This window comes from Ranitomeya imitator, chromosome 3 (assembly GCF_032444005.1).
Source record: "Ranitomeya imitator isolate aRanImi1 chromosome 3, aRanImi1.pri, whole genome shotgun sequence".
In the NCBI taxonomy this organism is placed as follows: Eukaryota; Metazoa; Chordata; class Amphibia; order Anura; family Dendrobatidae; genus Ranitomeya; species Ranitomeya imitator.
This window is the reverse complement of record NC_091284.1, coordinates 477,873,556-477,892,436: the sequence shown is the minus strand read 5'-3', so window position 1 is coordinate 477,892,436 and position 18,881 is coordinate 477,873,556. Positions and strand designations below refer to the sequence as shown.

Below are 18,881 nucleotides of genomic sequence, written 5' to 3'. Positions count from 1 at the left end.
AATATACCAGATAAAAGTTACCATCTGTACGACATGCATTTTTCACAGATATATTACAATTCTAAAGAGAGCAAACTGTATTTGTCCTTAATTTATTAATTTCTTCAAGTAAAAAACTGATGCCACGTGGATGAACAAAATGGACATAAGGATTGCATTGTCATCTGCAGTCTATTTGCGTTTCTGCATTTTGCGTCCGTGTGTCAACATTTTAAGATATAAATCATCCTCAAATTGCTGCTAAGCTTTCAAAAATATTTAGAATTTTGAGTCTTCCGTTGTTGATACCTTTTAATGGCTAACTGAAAAGATGGTAACAAATTGCAAGCTTTCGAGACTACACAGGTCTCTTCATCACCTCTAAATATTTTTCTATCTACTGGCTAACACGGTTCCAAGACATATATCTTTCCTGTGCTAAGCTTTCAGTCATTTTACCATCCTAACAAAAAAGGCATTTAAAGGATAATGTAAAGTTAACATGTGGTAAATGTTCCTTATTAATGATTTTGTGTGGGATAACTAGTTTAATGGCATAAAATTCTTAAGTTCAAAAACTTAGAGTTTTTCAAGATTTTTGTGATGTTTTCAAAAATTAACACAAATTATCGTATATACTTGAGTATAAGCTGACCGGAATATGAGCCGATGCACCTAATTTTACCACAAAAAATGGGAAAACGTATTGATTCTAGTATAAGCCTGGTTTACATTGTCCCCTCATCCCCATCCTGGTATGCATGGCCTCCTCATCCCCATCCTGGTATACATGGCTTCTCATCCTTATCCTTGTATGCATAGCCCCCTCATCCCTATCCTGGTTTGCATGGCCCCCTTATGCCTATCCTGGTATGCATGGCCTCCTCATCCCTATCCTGGTATGCATGGCCCCCTTATGCCTATCCTGGTATGCATAGCCCCCTCATCTCTATCCTGGTATGCATAGCCCCCTCATCTCTATCCTGGTTTGCATGGCCCCCTTATGCCTATCCTGGTATGCATGGCCTCCTCATCCCTATCCTGGTATGCATGGCCCCCTTATGCCTATCCTGGTATGCATGGCCCCCTCATCCCTATCCTGGTATGCATGGCCCCCTTATGCCTATCCTGGTATGCATAGCCCCCTCATCTCTATCCTGGTATGCATAGCCCCCTCATCTCTATCCTGGTTTGCATGGCCCCCTTATGCCTATCCTGGTATGCATGGCCTCCTCATCCCTGTCCTGGTATGCATGGCCCCCTTATGCCTATCCTGGTATGCATGGCCTCCTCATCCCTATCCTGGTATGCATGGCCCCCTTATGCCTATCCTGGTATGCATAGCCCCCTCATCTCTATCCTGGTATGCATAGCCCCCTCATCTCTATCCTGGTTTGCATGGCCCCCTTATGCCTATCCTGGTATGCATGGCCTCCTCATCCCTATCCTGGTATGCATGGCCCCCTTATGCCTATCCTGGTATGCATGGCCCCCTCATCCCTATCCTGGTTTGCATGGCCCCCTTATGCATATCCTTGTGTGCATGACCACCTCATCCCTATCCTGGTATGCATGGCCTCATGCCCATGCTGGTGTGCATTGCCACCTCATCCCTGTTAAGTGGAGGGCAGCAAGTATTAATTTCTCTTTAGTAGCCATCACAGTAGCAGCAGCCACAATCTTCCTGCAGCTGCCGGGCTTTCACATGTACCCGCTTCTAAAGAGAATGAATATTCACTGTTCGCCACACCCATGGGCATGGAGGGCAGTGAATATTCATTCCATTAAGTAGCTGGCACACATGATCGCCCGGCCGCTGCAAGATGTCGGCAGCTGCGTCTACTGTGCCCGTTATTAAAGATAAAGTAATATTCATTTCTCTTTAGCAGTAAGCACAGGCTTTAGCCACAGCAGCCGCCTTCTGCCTCCTGTGAAACGCTGCTCCACCGCTGCCGCTCCCCCTTCATCTTGTGGGAACCTGACTCGCGTATAAGCCGAGGGGAGCTTTTTCAGCAAAAAATTTGCTGAAAAACTTGGCTTATGCTAGAGTATATACTGTGCATCAACTTAACTTAAATGTACTACTATCATTAAGGACAATGGGTCATGAAAAAAAAACCATTCTGAGAGTCATTGAAATATGTGGAAGAATTAGTTATTACCATATAAAGTTGTGACACATCAGTTTTGAAAAATTTGCCTGATAAGGAAGGTGAAAACCTGCAGTGGGGTAATAACCTATCTGTAAAAATCAGATGCTGAACAGATGAGCTGCATGCGACCCAATTATTTTTTTTCTGTGCCTATATAGACTTGTATAGGTGAGGCTAATCCAAGATACAAAAGATAATCATGCATGGTGCAATTTTTTTCCCCATACAGTTGCTCTGTCCCTGTGAAAAAAAATTGTCATCGGAACAGCACCGTTGAATTACATTGGTTAGTGTGGTGTTCAATTTTTACTTGGACACCACATGTTCATGTGAACCCGACCTAAGGATAATATCCAGGACAAAGATTTATAAAAGCCTGACCGTATAGGATACGCCTGTACCCTGTAGGTGGAATTACACATGGCAGCATCCAGTTTATTTCTTAGAAGTCTGGCCTTAGGTAATGTCAATTGACTGACACTTGGCGTTTACTATGTCGGCAGTCTGCCAGTACGTCCAGCATTTATCAGAACACAACCCTTAATGATTTTAGTGTAGACGTTCTGGCAGCTGGTTAATAATCTGTTACTGTTTTGTTGCCACCTGTCAGATGCCAAAATCAATAATAATTTTCTTTCTTCTTTGATTTTCTCACCTTTTACAGAACGGAGTCAAAGAAAACTAAAGTCAGAAAGAAGACGAACAACCCGCAGTTTGATGAAGTGTTTTATTTTGAGGTTGGTATTTGTGTGGGCGTGGTGATGGGATGAAATCTCATAACCTCAGATGTTTTGGACGCTCACTCGTGTGCCCTGACGACAACTGTCATCTCTTGAAATGTGAAACATTGTGTGCCCAGCTGAACTCCGCAGACACGGTCAGAAGCGTCTGGAGCCGCTTCATGTTTATCCCCAGGGATAGGCTGCCACAGTGTCCCTGAAGGTCTCCCTCCATTCTCCTTTTTTTTTTTGCCTTTACTTCATTTAAACCTCTTTATTCTAATTTTTTTAGGGGATTTTAAAGGGATTTTCCCACAAGTAAAGTTAATTTTAATCAACAGTTTAATCAAAAGATCTTTGAGTGTAATAAGTTCCACAATTGGATGTGTTTAAAAAAAAAAAAAAAAATGTTCCAGTGCTGAGATAATGAGATAATCTTATAAATGTGTGCCTGCTGTGTACTGTGTAATGGCTGTGTCTGACTGTACCTGGGCAGGAGAGGAAGCAAAAGCGAGTATACAGATACTACAACCAGAGAAAGCAGCTGATTTTTTTTATTCTTTGAGGGAAAAAATTGCTTAAAAACAGGCAGTGAAATGTTTTGCCTCACAGAAAGAATCTGTGATCTCATGCTATCCTATCTGTATATTCTTTTGCTTTCTCCCCTTCCCATAGAGGATTTTTTTTCTTTCCTTGTAAATCAGCACTAAGGGGTATTAGGGTGTACTTTATTGACTTGGTTCACCTTGACCAGGGATGCACAGTCTTTTTTTTTTTTTATTTATTTATTTATACCAAGGTCCACGCTGTCATACTGAACCAATCCCAAGGACTGGAAAAAAAACAACGGGAACATCCATAAATACATCACCCGAACCATCATCAGTACACAAATGCATCACTATGCTTAGTACAGTGATCAATTGCAATATCAGGTCAATCCCCACCTTATACATTTGTATTGCATGAACCTGCAGCTCCCAGTATGTCCTTAATAATGGTAAGCAGATACTAGAAGTTCTTGTTACTATACAGAAACAATCGTATTCATGAGATGCAGGCAGTAGCACAATTAAATATTTACATCCAGGTGGCTTACAGGTGACGTCTTCTTATTCCTTTTGTCTCCATGCATTACTGATGCCATGATGAGTGAGATTTCATTCCCACACTACGTCTCTGCAGAAATCTCTTACAATCTTTTGCAGCACATTATGAAATGCTGCCCCTAAAAAGGTGTCATTATAATGCCTCATGAATTTAAATATCACCATTGTGTGCCCGTGATTACATATTTGCCCCTCACTGTGCATCTTGCATAAAATATGACCCCCACACTGTCTCTCTTATGATACAATGCCTCCACACTGTTCCCTTTTATAAAATACTAGATGTTGGCCCGATTCAAACGCATCGGGTTTTCTAGAATATGTATGTATGTTGCGCTGTCAGTGTTGTTTAAATCCCGCACTAATATCGCTGATTGGCTGATATCCGAGACAGACAGACAATTAGACCCTTAGACAACACAATGGCCGCACTTGACAGCAGTGGAGGACAATGATGATTCCAGAATTCGCGGCAGACTGTGCCCGTCGCTGATTGGTCGAGGCCGCCGACGCGGGATTTCTAGGAAAGACAGACAAATCCTTAGACAATTATATATAGATAGATAACCACCACTCCGTCCTCCCTTATGAACTTTAACTGACTTCACGCTCTTTCCTCACAATGTCTCCATTTTCGGTGTCCTTCCACTCTGCCACTTCTCCATAATGTCCAATTCATGGTCCCAGGTCTCAATACTGTCTGAGGCTCCATGCTCCCACCTCTCAGTACTTTCCTCCACCCATATTTCCAAGTGTGTATAATGCACCCCACCTCCACACTTTCTTTCCCTTTGCACACTGCCCCACCATATTGTGCCCTCACACTAAAACCCCCATCTACAATAAAAATCCATATAATCCCCAGCTCCACAGAGTACTTACTTTCCCTGATCTCTTTGGCGGACCAGTGATAGCAGCAGCATGGTGAGTTCAGAAGTGTAATGAAGGGTGGGGAACTGATGAGCACTATTCTGCTCCTGTCTTAATACTCATGTCTTAGAATATATTTGCATCTGAAAGACACAAATACAATCAAATGCAGAGAGGAGTGAACCAGCCTTCTACCGGTTATCCGAGCTGGCTGCAAGCAGCCCGTATCTCTCACGTTATGCAGGTCAGGCTTTGATAAATGGATGTTTGATACAGGTCATAGGTGATTGGTCACTCTAGGTGGTCTGACTTGATACTCTCCGTACAATCGACTGAATAAACATGCCACTTTGCTGGCACACCATTTAAATGTTTACATGGTACTCAACCTCCATCCCATTCACCTGAATGGGATTAGGCTGTTGTGAGCTGCAGTAGCTGGCACAGCCACAAGTACCGAGAGTCCAACTCTCACCAATCAGTTTATTTATTACAGTCTCATAAAAACTTTTTAGTCTCTCTTATGTTAGTTTGTCACTGCTTTGGGCCCTACGCTGCTTGGAGAAACTTAGTCTGTTTTTTGGCCATGTTGTATGGGATTATGCATAAATATCAGATGGAAAGGACTGGGATTCCAAGTAGTGGAATTTATAATGTATTTTGAAGTGACCCACAATGTGAAAACTGTGTAAAAGTGGACAGTTGTCATGTCACTACATAGTTTAGTTTAACATTGGTGTCTATAGATGTGCAGTTGCCTTGGGCTCTACTCGTACTAGCGCTGTGGGTTTCCTCTTCAACAAAGGCATGACAAATCCATTTTTAAATGTATGTGTCATAGAAATATTAGGATCCAAGGGGTAGCTTTTCCCCTTGCGGAGAGTGAAATGTTAAGCATGCCGAGATGAGACTTTTAAGCTACAATGCTCCTCTGGGAAATATGCAAATTGTCTCTTCAGAGAGGAAGAGGACTAGAACTCTAGTGCCACCTATAGGAAGTACCAATCCAAAAAGTCAATGTCGTCCCTTTAATGGGCCTTGTCACATGACTTGGGATAAAAGCCAAAATCATAGTCTCAATGGAAATATTAAAACCTATAAAATATGCAGGATAAAGAGCTGACAATCTAAACGTAATTTGGTAATTGAAGCACATGTTTAACATATGGTATAGTGAGGAAATTATGTATAGCCAAGAAGTGACAAAACTAATTAAAACTCCCTTTGAGGCTGGGACTACCTGCTGTGACCTGACTAAAGGTACCTTCACACTCAGCGACACCGACAACGATGTCGATCGCTGCAGCGTTGCTGTTTGGTCGCTGGAGAGCTGTCACACAGACAGCTCTCCAGCGACCAACGATCCCGAAGTCCCCGGGTAACCAGGGCAAACATCGGGTTACTAAGCGCAGGGCCGCGCTTAGTAACCCGATGTTTACCCTGGTTACCAGCGTAAAAGTAAAAAAAACAAACACTACATACTTACCTACCGCTGTCTGTCCGGTGCTGACACAGGATGCAGGAGGAGTGTAGAGAAGCAGAGCGCCGGGGACAGACAGTGGTAGGTAAGTATGTAGTGTTTGTTTTTTTACTTTTACGCTGGTAACCAGGGTAAACATCGGGTTACTAAGCGCGGCCCTGCGCTTAGTAACCCGATGTTTACCCTGGTTACCAGTGAAGACATCGCTGGATCGGTGTCACACACGCCGATCCAGCGATGTCAGCGGGAGATCCAGCGACGAAATAAAGTTCTGGACTTTCCTCAGCGACCAACGAACTCCCAGCAGGGGCCTGATCGTTGGTCGCTGTCACACAGAACGATTTCCTTAACGATATCGTTGCTACGTCACAAAAAGCAACGATATCGTTAACGATATCGTTATGTGTGAAGGTACCTTAATTAAAACAGGATATCTATTGTGGGAAGAAGTCAGGAAAACTGAGATTTGTAAATTCTAGAGGAAAAAAAGTGAAAATCTAAGGGTACCGTCACACATAACGATATCGCTGAATCTGCGTGTGTGATGCTGATTCAGCGATGTCGTCACTGGTAACCAGGGTAAACATCGGGTTACTAAGCGCAGGGCCGCGCTTAGTAACCCGATGTTTACCCTGGTTACCGTTGTAAATGTAAAAAAACAAACACTACATACTTACATTCCCGGTGTCTGGTCATGTCCCTCGCCTTCAGCTTCCCGCACTGACTGGTGAGTGCCGGCTAGCCGTAAAGCAAGGCACAGCGGTGACGTCACCGCTGTACTTTACGGCCGGCGCTCAGTCAGTGCTGGAAGCTGAAGGCGAGGGACATGACCAGACACCGGGAATGTAAGTATGTAGTGTTTGTTTTTTTACATTTACAACGGTAACCAGGGTAAACATCGGGTTACTAAGCGCGGCCCTGCGCTTAGTAACCCGATGTTTACCCTGGTTACCAGTGAAGACATCGCTGGATCGGTGTCACACATGCCGATCCAGCGATGTCAGCGGGAGATCCAGCGACGAAATAAAGTTCTGGACTTTCCTCAGCGACCAACGATCTCCCAACAGGGGCCTGATCGTTGGTCGCTGTCACACAGAACGATTTCCTTAACGATATCGTTGCTACGTCACAAAAAGCAACGATATCGTTAACGATATCGTTATGTGTGAAGGTACCTTAATTAAAACAGGATATCTATTGTGGGAAGAAGTCAGGAAAACTGAGATTTGTAAATTCTAGAGGAAAAAAAGTGAAAATCTAAGGGTACCGTCACACATAGCGATATCGCTGAATCTGCGTGTGTGATGCTGATTCAGCGATGTCGTCACTGGTAACCAGGGTAAACATCGGGTTACTAAGCGCAGGGCCGCGCTTAGTAATCCGATGTTTACCCTGGTTACCGTTGTAAATGTAAAAAAACAAACACTACATACTTACATTCCCGGTGTCTGGTCATGTCCCTCGCCTTCAGCTTCCCGCACTGACTGGTGAGTGCCGGCCAGCCGTAAAGCAAGGCACAGCGGTGACGTCAGCGCTGTACTTTACGGCCGGCGCTCAGTCAGTGCTGGAAGCTGAAGGCGAGGGACATGACCAGACACCGGGAATGTAAGTATGTAGTGTTTGTTTTTTTACATTTACAACGGTAACCAGGGTAAACATCGGGTTACTAAGCGCTGCCCTGCGCTTAGTAACCCGATGCTTACCCTGGTTACCCGGGGACTTCAGGATCATTGGTCGCTGGAGAGCTGTCTGTCTGACAGCTCTCCAGCGACCACACAGCAACGCAGCGATCGACATCGTTGTCTGTATCGCTGCAGCGTCGCTTAGTGTGACGGTACCTTTACACCTATTAGAGGTAACTCTTCTCTTCAGAGGAAACTGTATGTCTGCAACTAGCTGTTTCGGTGCTGATGATGATGATCTGATATTGATAGGATATACATTTTCCACTTAAGGACTATTAGGAGAAGAATATGCATTTTTTTTTTTTTATAACTGTGACATGCCAATCAGGACCAAATTAATAGTGGCTAGATAGCTGACAACAGCCATTCCATGTTTTTTATGTATGAAAAGGTAAAATCACGATAAAAACCTATAACGGTGATATCGAATGCCTGTAATCATCAGGTGTGAAGATAACTTGATTGTTGGGACTCTCATAATTTTCTGAATCTGAGGCCTCATCCCATGACCAGCCCTGTTAATAGTAGTCAAGGGGAGGTGTGTGTTCAACTTAGGTGCTGATAAAAAGATCAGGCAAATTATGATCTGTGTTCAATGCCGAATGATAATTTGCCGTGTACGCATGATCCACGTTAATCTCATATTTTTCAATCAGATTGCCTCCATCCGTGCTCTGAAGCCATTGCAGTGGCAGGTTATGTTCTTTTCTTTTGTTTATCCTTTTATTTTATGTAATTGTATACCCTGTATTGTTTTGTCCCTTTGGTAAAATATTTTGTATATTTTTTAAAATGCTGCCTATCGTTCTGGATTTAAATATAAAGTGTAATAGTTCTGTTCCTTTTGTTCTGTGAACCGCACACTTGAAAGCCATACACTACCTGAAACCAGGCATCCAATCGGCCTATAAACGATTGGTGGTGACAGCGTGTAGTTGCTTTTGTTGTTATGGAGATGGCAGTGACAATATCGGATGTATAAACGTATATTTCATGCTTTGCAATCTGAAGTGTATATATCATACCCTCACTGTTCCTTCTCCAATAACCGGCCTATCAGTGGAAACAGCCTGCTGCCTCCACTAATCGTTGTCAATTGTGTAATTGTTCTGACAATAGGGGGGCAGCAGAGGGCTGTTCATGACAAAAAGGTAATAGCGTGGTAGGTTCGTATTGACTACCCTGACTGTGATCTTTGGCAGTATTCAATTCACTATAGTTTTTCTGATACCAAGAATAGCTCTAAAGACTATGCTATTCCAAAGGATCAGTCCTTGGACAACCGTTATTCCATGTGTCCTAGTAGAATGGATTGTGGAATGGATAAGCCAAACCTCAAACTCACTTGTTTTTCCACACTCCATCTCTGAATCCAACTCCTCATGGTTCAAGTGTAGTGTAATAATTTTCTCGAGTTACCTGATAAACAGAACAGTAGTTAATCAGTAACAAACAAGGTATTTAATGCATGCTTTTACAATATTAGTAGGAGCTAATATTTATCATTTAATAATTTTTATTTTAAAGGCGTTATTGGAGCCAGTACATTTGTTCCCGCTTTGACTTGTCCCAAACTAAGAACTCATACAAATGTTTATGCAAATCGTTCCAAGCATGAACCCGCTAATGCATGAACTGGCCACAGATCTCGCGACCCCGAAGTGACAGCTTCATGTATTTCTGTGAGGCTGTAATGCATGGATTAGCCACAGATCTCGCGACCCCAAAGTGACAGCTTCATGTATTTCTGTGAGGCTGTTCTCAGGTCAAGATATCCGTGGCCAGTATGTGCATTGCAGTCATAGATCCATGGACATCTGCATGAGCCCTAATTCTTACTCTGCAGTCCAGGTACTAGAGCATGTGAGTTAATAGGAGTCACCTACTTGCCCCCTCTCAAACACTTAGGACCATTGATCACCACTACAAACATCTTTTTTTTTTCATACTTAAAAAAAAAAAAAAAAACCTTTTACATTAGTATTACATACTGTAGGTGCCCGTTAGTTTCAGTGGGCAATATGTATTGGCTCATTTACCCTCCCAAACTTGTCTATCACTTGATGTTTTTCTCTAGCTTCAAATATTGAAGTGGAAGATGATCTTACTCATAACAGCCTTCTTATTAGATTTGCAAAAACAAGAAAAGGATTTGGCCCACACCTACCACACCCATGAAAAAGAGATTATCAACTGTGGTTAGATTTTTTTATATCTTTAACTAGAAGACCTTGTTGTGGTTCTGCTTTAAGGTGTGTCAATTTGTTCAGCATCTTTGATAATTCATGTAGCACTTTTACTTCCTTACTTGGGCTGTAAAAGTAAGTAGTAATTCACAACGGTAATACACCTTAGTTTTGTGGGCTTTCTTGTTTGTTTTACTTTAGTCTGTGTACTAGAGCTAGATCCGAATGTCATCCTTTTCTGGTCCATATGCTTTTACAGCCGTATATCATCACTTTTGCTAGTATGAAAAAAAAAAGTCTCTAAGACATTTTCTAGCAATCAGTAAAAAAAAAAATACATCACAAGGATTCAACTTGGATGGTATCTGTGTGCTGTCCATTTTTTATTTATTTTATTTTATTTTTTTACCAAACAATACTCTAGAATGGGCCAGTTTGGGCACACATTGGACCAATATAGGACAGGTCTCCATTTAATTTTTAAATCTTTCGTCCAAAGCTTTAAAAAAAAATGAGTTTGTGTGCTGTCTGCTTAAAAAAAAAAAAAAAAAAAGTGACAGCAAGCATACGTGAAAAACTGATTAGTAAATGCACCCTAATCCAATTAGAGAAACCCTCCACCTCAGAATAAATGCATAACGCTAATTTCAAACACTCTCCTTTTTTATCTTTTCTGGTTCAGTCCCTCTGATCCTCAGTCCTTTCGGCATGGCTACCAGCATGTATGTTCTGAAGCCTGAGGCATCCCTTTACTATTCTGAGATGGATCAGTCCAGGGTATCTCAAACTATCTTTCTATCTACTATAAGAGTCATTTTAAATAATTCACCTATGCAGAAGGAACACCATGATGTAAATCTGTTGGACCCCAATATAGTCAATCAAATGAAATGTATTTAGTTGTATCAGACCTTTCGTTGTTGGAAGCAGTATATCTGCACCTGGTATTATGGAAAGTATTAGTAATAAGAAGTATAGCTATGATTTTGTGACATTCTCATAATTTAATTATCGGAATTATATCACGTAAGTCACTGTATTGTTCTGGACATTTTGAGACACATTTGACTTGTCATTTTTTTTCCTCTTTTCATATTCAGGTGACAAAGCCCAGTAGTTACAACAAAAAATCCCACTTTGAAATAGAAGAGGATGATGTAGACAAAATGGAGATAAGGTAGATGTGTCCCATCATCTAACTCTAATTATGAAGTGTATGAATGTGCTGTGTAAATTAAATATGTCCTAAATGGTTTTCATCTTGTTAATTTTGTTCGCACCCTTCCAGGTAAAGGTTTGTTGGGGTTGGATATTGAGAACCAAAACTTTGAGCCAGAAACATTCTTGGCAGTTCCATCTCTTCCTTCTTATAGACTATGTTGAAGACCGTCCCACATTTTCCTTGGCTTCTTTATTGTATTGCCCTTGCGTGAATTTTTTTATTTTTTTTATTTTAGACGTAAGCTATATTGCCTGATCATGTTATAGACATTCTAATTCATGTGTTGTCATTTATCTGCATATCATAATAAACCTTAGCACTTTGTTATTTTACAACATTCATAGAGCGTAGAAAGGATTGGAAACTACTGTCATTAAGTCATTGAACCTTGATATCGTGTCTTCCCCTCTGTCTATGACTGAGCTGGCAGCTGAGGAAATCTATCTGCAAGAGGTGATGTCAAAGACTGGAAGCTAGCCAGGGTTCAGTCTGAGACTTAGAGAATTTGTATGCACTGCTAGTAGATGAATTGGCAGCGTTGTTCGTTGTTCGTATGGTCCTATGTACATTAGATTCTATTCTAGAGGATCAAATTTTGCATTCACTGTTTTTTTTTTATTCCAATATTTATTATTACGTTATTTTCATATAACCTGTGTTATCCTCTGCAGAGTTGACCTGTGGAATGCTAGTAATCTAAAGTTTGGAGATGAGTTTCTTGGAGAACTTAAAATTCCACTGAAGGTCCTACGACAATCCAGCTGCTACGAAGCATGGTATGTAGTTTATAGCTTCAGTTAGTTCATTTTTGTTAAGAATTGTTGGACCAGTCCAAAAGGTCTGATTCATCTTCCTTTGCCGAGTTTACACCCATGTGGTTCTTCCGGTATTCCTTACATATTAGATCAGTGGATGGTGCAGAAAATGACAGGTTCCATCATTTTGAAATGACAGCTTTTAATGCACTATAATCATGGTAAATGAAGTAAGCGTTATATGGCTTTTTCATTCCACTTTTAAAAGCTCTACTAGTTTTTTTTTTGTTAAAGCCATATTCCAGTCTCTGAGAATTTCACCTATCCTTTGGGTAGGTGACAAGTTGTTACATCGGAATGCACCTTGCTGCTGCAATCTGTAAAACGGTGGAGTCACACTTTCCATTTCTCTGTCTTTCCTTGTCGCAAGAGTGAAGCTGGAAGTTGAATATACAAATGCACATGGCCTACAACTTCAAGATTCAATGTGGCCCAAAACTTTTCTGAGACTTTTTTAATATTCTCCTAAATTATACTAAAGGTAATATCACATTCATCTGGAGAATGGTGCTCATAGGCGGACTGTTTAAATGCCCTGTTGCCTGGTTCTCTCTTGCTCATGTTAAAACCTATTTCCTTGTGAAATATTTGGAGTCATTTATAGGATCACACTTCGATTAAAAAGTGTGATGGTCACATTTGTCAAAAACAATACCATCTATGCATAGCGGACAATAATAGTAGTTTTTCATCATCTGATGGAATAAAAGGTGAATGGAGATAGTGTGTAATGCTTATTTGATAGTGTATAGACATGTCTGGATCTGTTTGTGTAAAGCAGCGCACAATAAACCCAGGTGATGATTCTCTCTATCCTTTCCAATAAACCTTTCCAGTAGTTATGTGCCTTCCCTCCTGGGCATGCTTAGTATATCCAATATCTCAATATTTCATTGACTCAGCTGTTTCTCGCATGTTCATGCTTGTGCATTCACTACCGCAATCCTAGAGGACACATCAGTGTGAGATGCCAACATTCCTGTTTCTGGGGGATGGACACTCTGTGAATAAACCTCTTTATTGGGGTGAAGCAGTTTCCAAAATCTAAACCAACTAGTGAATAATGTCTGCTGCAGTGTCTGCAGATTATGTCATTGTCACTTTGTCAGAGATTGTCATTGGGTGTCGCCATTGTACCATAAAGATGGCTTAAATTGGTAATGGTAATTTCATTAAATATGACTCACATAATGGAACTACAATATAAAGCATGACATTTAATATAGTGTATATTCTTTTTGGGGGCTAGAAGGTTTATACTGCATCAGTAACTCATGGTTTATCCCATGCATTAAGTCAGTAATACATGTAAGATAGCTGCTAGTGGATATTTAACCTTGACACCATCTGCTTGACTAAACATGCATGGTCATTTCAATGGGGGCACCTTATTTTCTTAGAGCGCAAAGGATCAAACATAGTGAAATCCGACATACATAATCCTTATTTTTCCTAACATCTGCAGTTATGGAGTCAGGAAGCTCTTATACGTGTAACATAGTCAGGAGATCCACCGAATTTATATGATTTAACTGTCAAAAGTTTGGACACACCTGCTCATACAATGGTTTTTGTTCTTATTTGAATGTGCACATTCTAGATTCACACTTAAGGCAGCAATGCCACAAAGGGACACACATGAAAATAAGGAGCAAAAAAAGTTTGGAAAAAAAAAATCTGGATGTGTTAAATCTTTGATTCCTCAAAGTACCCTTTTTTCCACACCCATGACCTTCTCTCAAACAGCTTCATCAGTCTGTTACCCATAATGGCTTAAAATGAACATTAAAACCATCAATCACAATAAAGAAACCGGTTCTCGTGAGGACTACCCAAGGAAAGAAAGACCAAGAATTGTCATAAATGATGCAAAGAAATCAAGTAGTAAATACATCTCAACATCAACTGACCAGAAGAAACTGTGAGAAGCAAGCCTTTATAGGTGAATTGCTGCAAAGAAGCTGCTACTGAGGAGCGGCACACAAGCATTAGAGATTTGTTTGGGCCAAGCAAAACAAAGACTAGACATTATATCAGTTGGCATCTGTACTGTGTTCTCATGAGCCAAAATTTTAGATATTTGGTACCAACCACTATGTTTTTGTGACACCCAGAAAAGGTGAGCAGATGGTTTCTACATGTGTGGTGCCTACTGTGAAAGATGGCATGGAAGGTATTGTGAGGGTGATCTCTTTAAGTGAGATCAATATGATTGCTTGTACCTGACCAAATATAAGCTGAGTGCTAGCTTAGAGGCTAAGAATGCATCAGATTCACAGAGACGATACACACAGCCTCTCTCAGCGATGGCTTACTCACAACTGCTTTATTCGGAACAAAGGATGATACTAGAAACAGGAAATGGGGGAGGTCGCACAACTTCTGAACAGTTAAGGTACCGTCACACTAAGCGACGCTGCAGCGATACAGACAACGATCCGGATCGCTGCAGCGTCGCTGTTTGGTCGCTGGAGAGCTGTCAAAACAGACAGCTCTCCAGCGACCAACGATCCCGAGGTCCCCGGTAACCAGGGTAAACATCGGGTTACTAAGCGCAGGGCCGCGCTTAGTAACCCGATGTTTACCCTGGTTACCATCCTAAAAGTAAAAAAACAAACGCTACATACTTACCTACCGCTGTCTGTCCCCGGCGCTGTGCTTCTCTGCTCTGGCTGTGAGCGCCGGGCAGCCGGAAAGCAGAGCGGTGACGTCACCGCTCTGCTTTCCGGCCGCTGTGCTCACAGCCAGAGCAGAGAAGCACAGCGCCGGGGACAGACAGCGGTAGGTAAGTATGTAGCGTTTGTTTTTTTACTTTTAGGATGGTAACCAGGGTAAACATCGAGTTACTAAGCGCGGCCCTGCGCTTAGTAACCCGATGTTTACCCTGGTTACCAGCGAAGACATCGCTGAATCGGTGTCACACACGCCGATTCAGCGATGTCAGCGGGAGATCCAGCGACGAAACAAAGTTCTGGACTTTCTTCCCCGACCAGCGACAGCACAGCAGGGGCCTGATCGCTGCTGCCTGTCACACTGGACGATATCGCTAGCCAGGACGCTGCAACGTCACGGATCGCTAGCGATATCGTCTAGTGTGACGGTACCTTTAGTGTCACTCTGGTTCATTCCAACTTCACTTCCATATATGGTATTCAGTTGATTGTCCAATACCCAGCGACGTCTTCACATTCCAAAAGTTTCTTCCAGTGTGCTGCTGATCAGGAAACAGACTCCATCTTGCTACACCATATCTGAACTGACTTATATAAGGTTTAATAATTGATTTCATTAGACATTTTCTCCTTCACAGTATGATGCTATGGGGGCTCTTGCTGCACTCAATTTATTCCAAATTCATGATACACTTATCCAGGGTGGTTGTTGTGCAACAACCTATCCTATCTCATCTGGCTCTCACTAAAGGTACCTTCACACTGGCCAACTTAACAACGATATCGCTAGCGATCCGTGACGTTGCAGCGTCCTGGCTAGCGATATCGTTGTGTTTGACACGCAGCAGCGATCTGGATCCTGCTGTGACATGGTTGGTCGGAGCAGAAAGTCCAGAACTTTATTTTGTCGCTGGATCTCATGTGTGACGCCGATTCAGCGATGTCTTCACTGGTAACCAGGGTAAACATTGGGTTACTAAGCGCAGGGCTGCGCTTAGTAACCCAATGTTTACCCTGGTTACCTGCCTAAACGTAAAAAAAAACCAAACACTACATACTTACATTCCGGTGTCTGTCCTCCGGCGCTCTGCGTCTCTGCACTGTGTAAGCACCGGCCAGCCGTAAAGCAGAGCACAGCGGTGACGTCACCGCTGTGCTTTCCGGCTGGAGCTTACACAGTGCAGAGAAGCAGAGCGCCAGAGGACAGACACCGGAATGTAAGTATGTAGCGTTTGTTTTTTTTTACGTTTACGCTGGTAACCAGGGTAAACATCGGGTTACTAAGTGCGACCCTGCGCTTAGTAACCCGATGTTTACCCTGGTTACCAGGGGACTTCGCTTAGTTGGTCGCTGGAGAGCTGTCTGTGTGACAGCTCTCCAGCGACCACACAGCGACGCTGCAACGATCGGCATCGTTGTCTAGATCGCTGCAGCGTCGCTAAATGTGACGGTACCTTTAGTAAAATCACCATTTGTGTTGCAACAGGACAATGACCTAAAACGCACCTCCAGGCTGTGTAAGGGCTATGTGATGTGAAATAGAGTGAGAGGGATACAATGTAGTGTCAGATGCCACCGCCTTTACCATCACCCTTATCTAAACTTATTTGCGATGGTTTGGGATGAGTTGAATAGCCCCATTGGAAATCCATTCCTTGTAGCTACTTGATGAAGCTGCTTTAGAGAATGCCAAGTGTGTGTAAAGCTACCATTAGGGTTAAAGAGGGGTAGTTGGAGAAATCTAGGATTTAATAAATTTGAGGATTTTTTAAACATGTGTTTCTTTCCTACTTCTTCCCACTTGTGTTCCATCTTGGTTTTTCTGCCTTCAGTTTGAATCTACAGTGGGCATATTTCAATAATAACAAGAAAACCCATCGCATTAGCAAGTGTGTCCAAACTTTTGATAGAATGTGTATGTCCATCTTTACTGAATGATGAGGGCTTGACTTCTGAGATTGCTACTAATCACTGGAAGGGAAAGGGTTGCATTGCCCTGTGGAGCATTTAAGATTTTTTCTGAGTATAAAACCTATTCTTGCTATTGTAACACAGCCCCATACTCTTTAATATGGCCATGCTACAGTTCTCTGTCCAAGGGACCTTTACCCTACAATGATTAATAATGTTGGAATACCAAGTGAGATGCCATCATTTGCAAGGTATTAAATATTATAATGTATTCATTTTAACGTGTGTGTGTAATATATAGTATATATCTCATGGAAATGTAATAGCTGATTTTCTTTGTCAGGTACTTGCTTCAGCCCAGGGATAATGGCAAATCGGGCAAGCCTGAGGATCTCGGCTCACTAAGGCTCAATGTAGTTTACACTGAAGATCACGTCTTTTCCAGCGAGTACTACAATGACCTCAGGGACCTCTTATTAAAATCTGGAGATGTTGAGGTTAGTTAAAGGGAGTGTATTTCATGGTAGCCTATTTAATAAGCTGTATGTATGTAGTCACAAGTTCCATTCGCCAATCCAGTAACGTGTATAAATAGTACAGCAAGGTGCCCTTGCTTTATGACTGCTGAAATGAATGGGAGTAAAGTGAAAGAGAAATGTCGTAATTATTACTGCTTCTGTAAAATATGTATTCCCACTCAACACCATGGATTGATATGTTAAATGGAATCCTGTCAAAATTTTTTAGGATGACCAAACAAATTGCGTTAAACCATGACCGCATATGGATTTTCTATTAGTAAGAATGTTTGCACTGATTCCAGGCACTGGTCCTGATTATTCCGCTCCTAACTCCATCACCATGTGCTTTAATGACACCTGTTTAGCCCTTCTTATAACAGCTACCTAGCAGCACTTAATAGTTGCCAATCAAGTTCATAGCGGTAGAGCTATTTGGGTAATAAAACAAAGGGTAAGTGCACTGGGAATTGACCTGCCCACTGTGAATCTCCATCTTCATTTATTTACAATGAAACGTCAGATTTCTCACTGATGTGTAATTATTATATGGTCAGGAAGCTATGTATGGACTTTGCATTTTCTACATAAAACAGCTATGTGATTAGTTTGGTGACCCTTTAAGGTGGGCATATACTGTGGCTAGTTAAGCCAAAAGCAAATCCTCGAGATCACCACCCCCCATACCCATGCACGCTTGGCTGAGCATGTTCTCAATAGGCCGATGGGAATAGGTCACTGCAAGAACATCTCTGGATTCTTATCTCCTCTGAGAACAAAGGACCAACCAAGTTGAAATCCAAGTCTGAGTCCGAGTTGGAAAACCTCCATACACATTAGTTGTTCGGATAATGTCATCTGCTTCAGTTGGCGGTCATCTAATGTGTATAGCCCTGTTAAGCAATCATGCCTGATCTTGACCCTCAGCAGTACAATTTGCACCTCTAAAACAAAGAAGAAGAATCTGATTTGAATAAAATGTCGTATTCTAATGGTACATTCCAGTTAAGAAGCAAGATTCTAACAGTTTAAGAGAATTTGTACCTCCTTATGGAAATAAATCCACCTTGTTTGCAAAGATTGTAGTTGGCAAAAGCAGTGTATCAATTATATGAAAGATTTTACCACAAATTTTATGAAGTTAGGTTTAACAGATATTTCCTCCTGAAGGTAAAAGTGGTGGGTGTTGCTGCTCCTTCTGCAACCCCTAGTTTGAAAAATAGTTCTTGTGGTTTTCTGAGCGATTGAATCTTGTGGTGAGCAGAAAAACTAACATGTTCACACTTTAATTTGACACACCCAGGCCTTCCTTCCTTGGCAAAAAAGGAAACCCTCAACTATTAGACCTTATGACTTTTCTTTTTAACCGAACATTTTTTCATAAGCGATTCGCTACACTTTTCATGAAATGACACACACTAAAAATTGATTAAAAAAAAAACGCAGAGAGCAATAGGCCGTACCCAAGTTATACAGTGGGGGAACAATTGTATTATGGCCATCTAATAATGCAAAAATACCTGCTGCTGCCGCGTCTGCGAGCATATGTGAGGGATAACCAT

At 41.8% G+C, this 18,881-nt stretch overlaps 1 protein-coding gene across 1 annotated transcript in view; it reads left to right on the top strand.

Moving 5' to 3' along the window:
* Positions 1-18,881, top strand: part of RASA3 (RAS p21 protein activator 3) — a 278,927-nt gene that overhangs the window by 209,547 nt on the left and 50,499 nt on the right. Inside the window, exons 7-10 of the mRNA XM_069757531.1 lie at positions 2,797-2,869; positions 11,282-11,358; positions 12,075-12,179; positions 17,145-17,298. Of these exons, the coding sequence (XP_069613632.1) occupies positions 2,797-2,869; positions 11,282-11,358; positions 12,075-12,179; positions 17,145-17,298 (409 nt within the window). The remainder of the gene's footprint in view (positions 1-2,796; positions 2,870-11,281; positions 11,359-12,074; positions 12,180-17,144; positions 17,299-18,881) is intronic.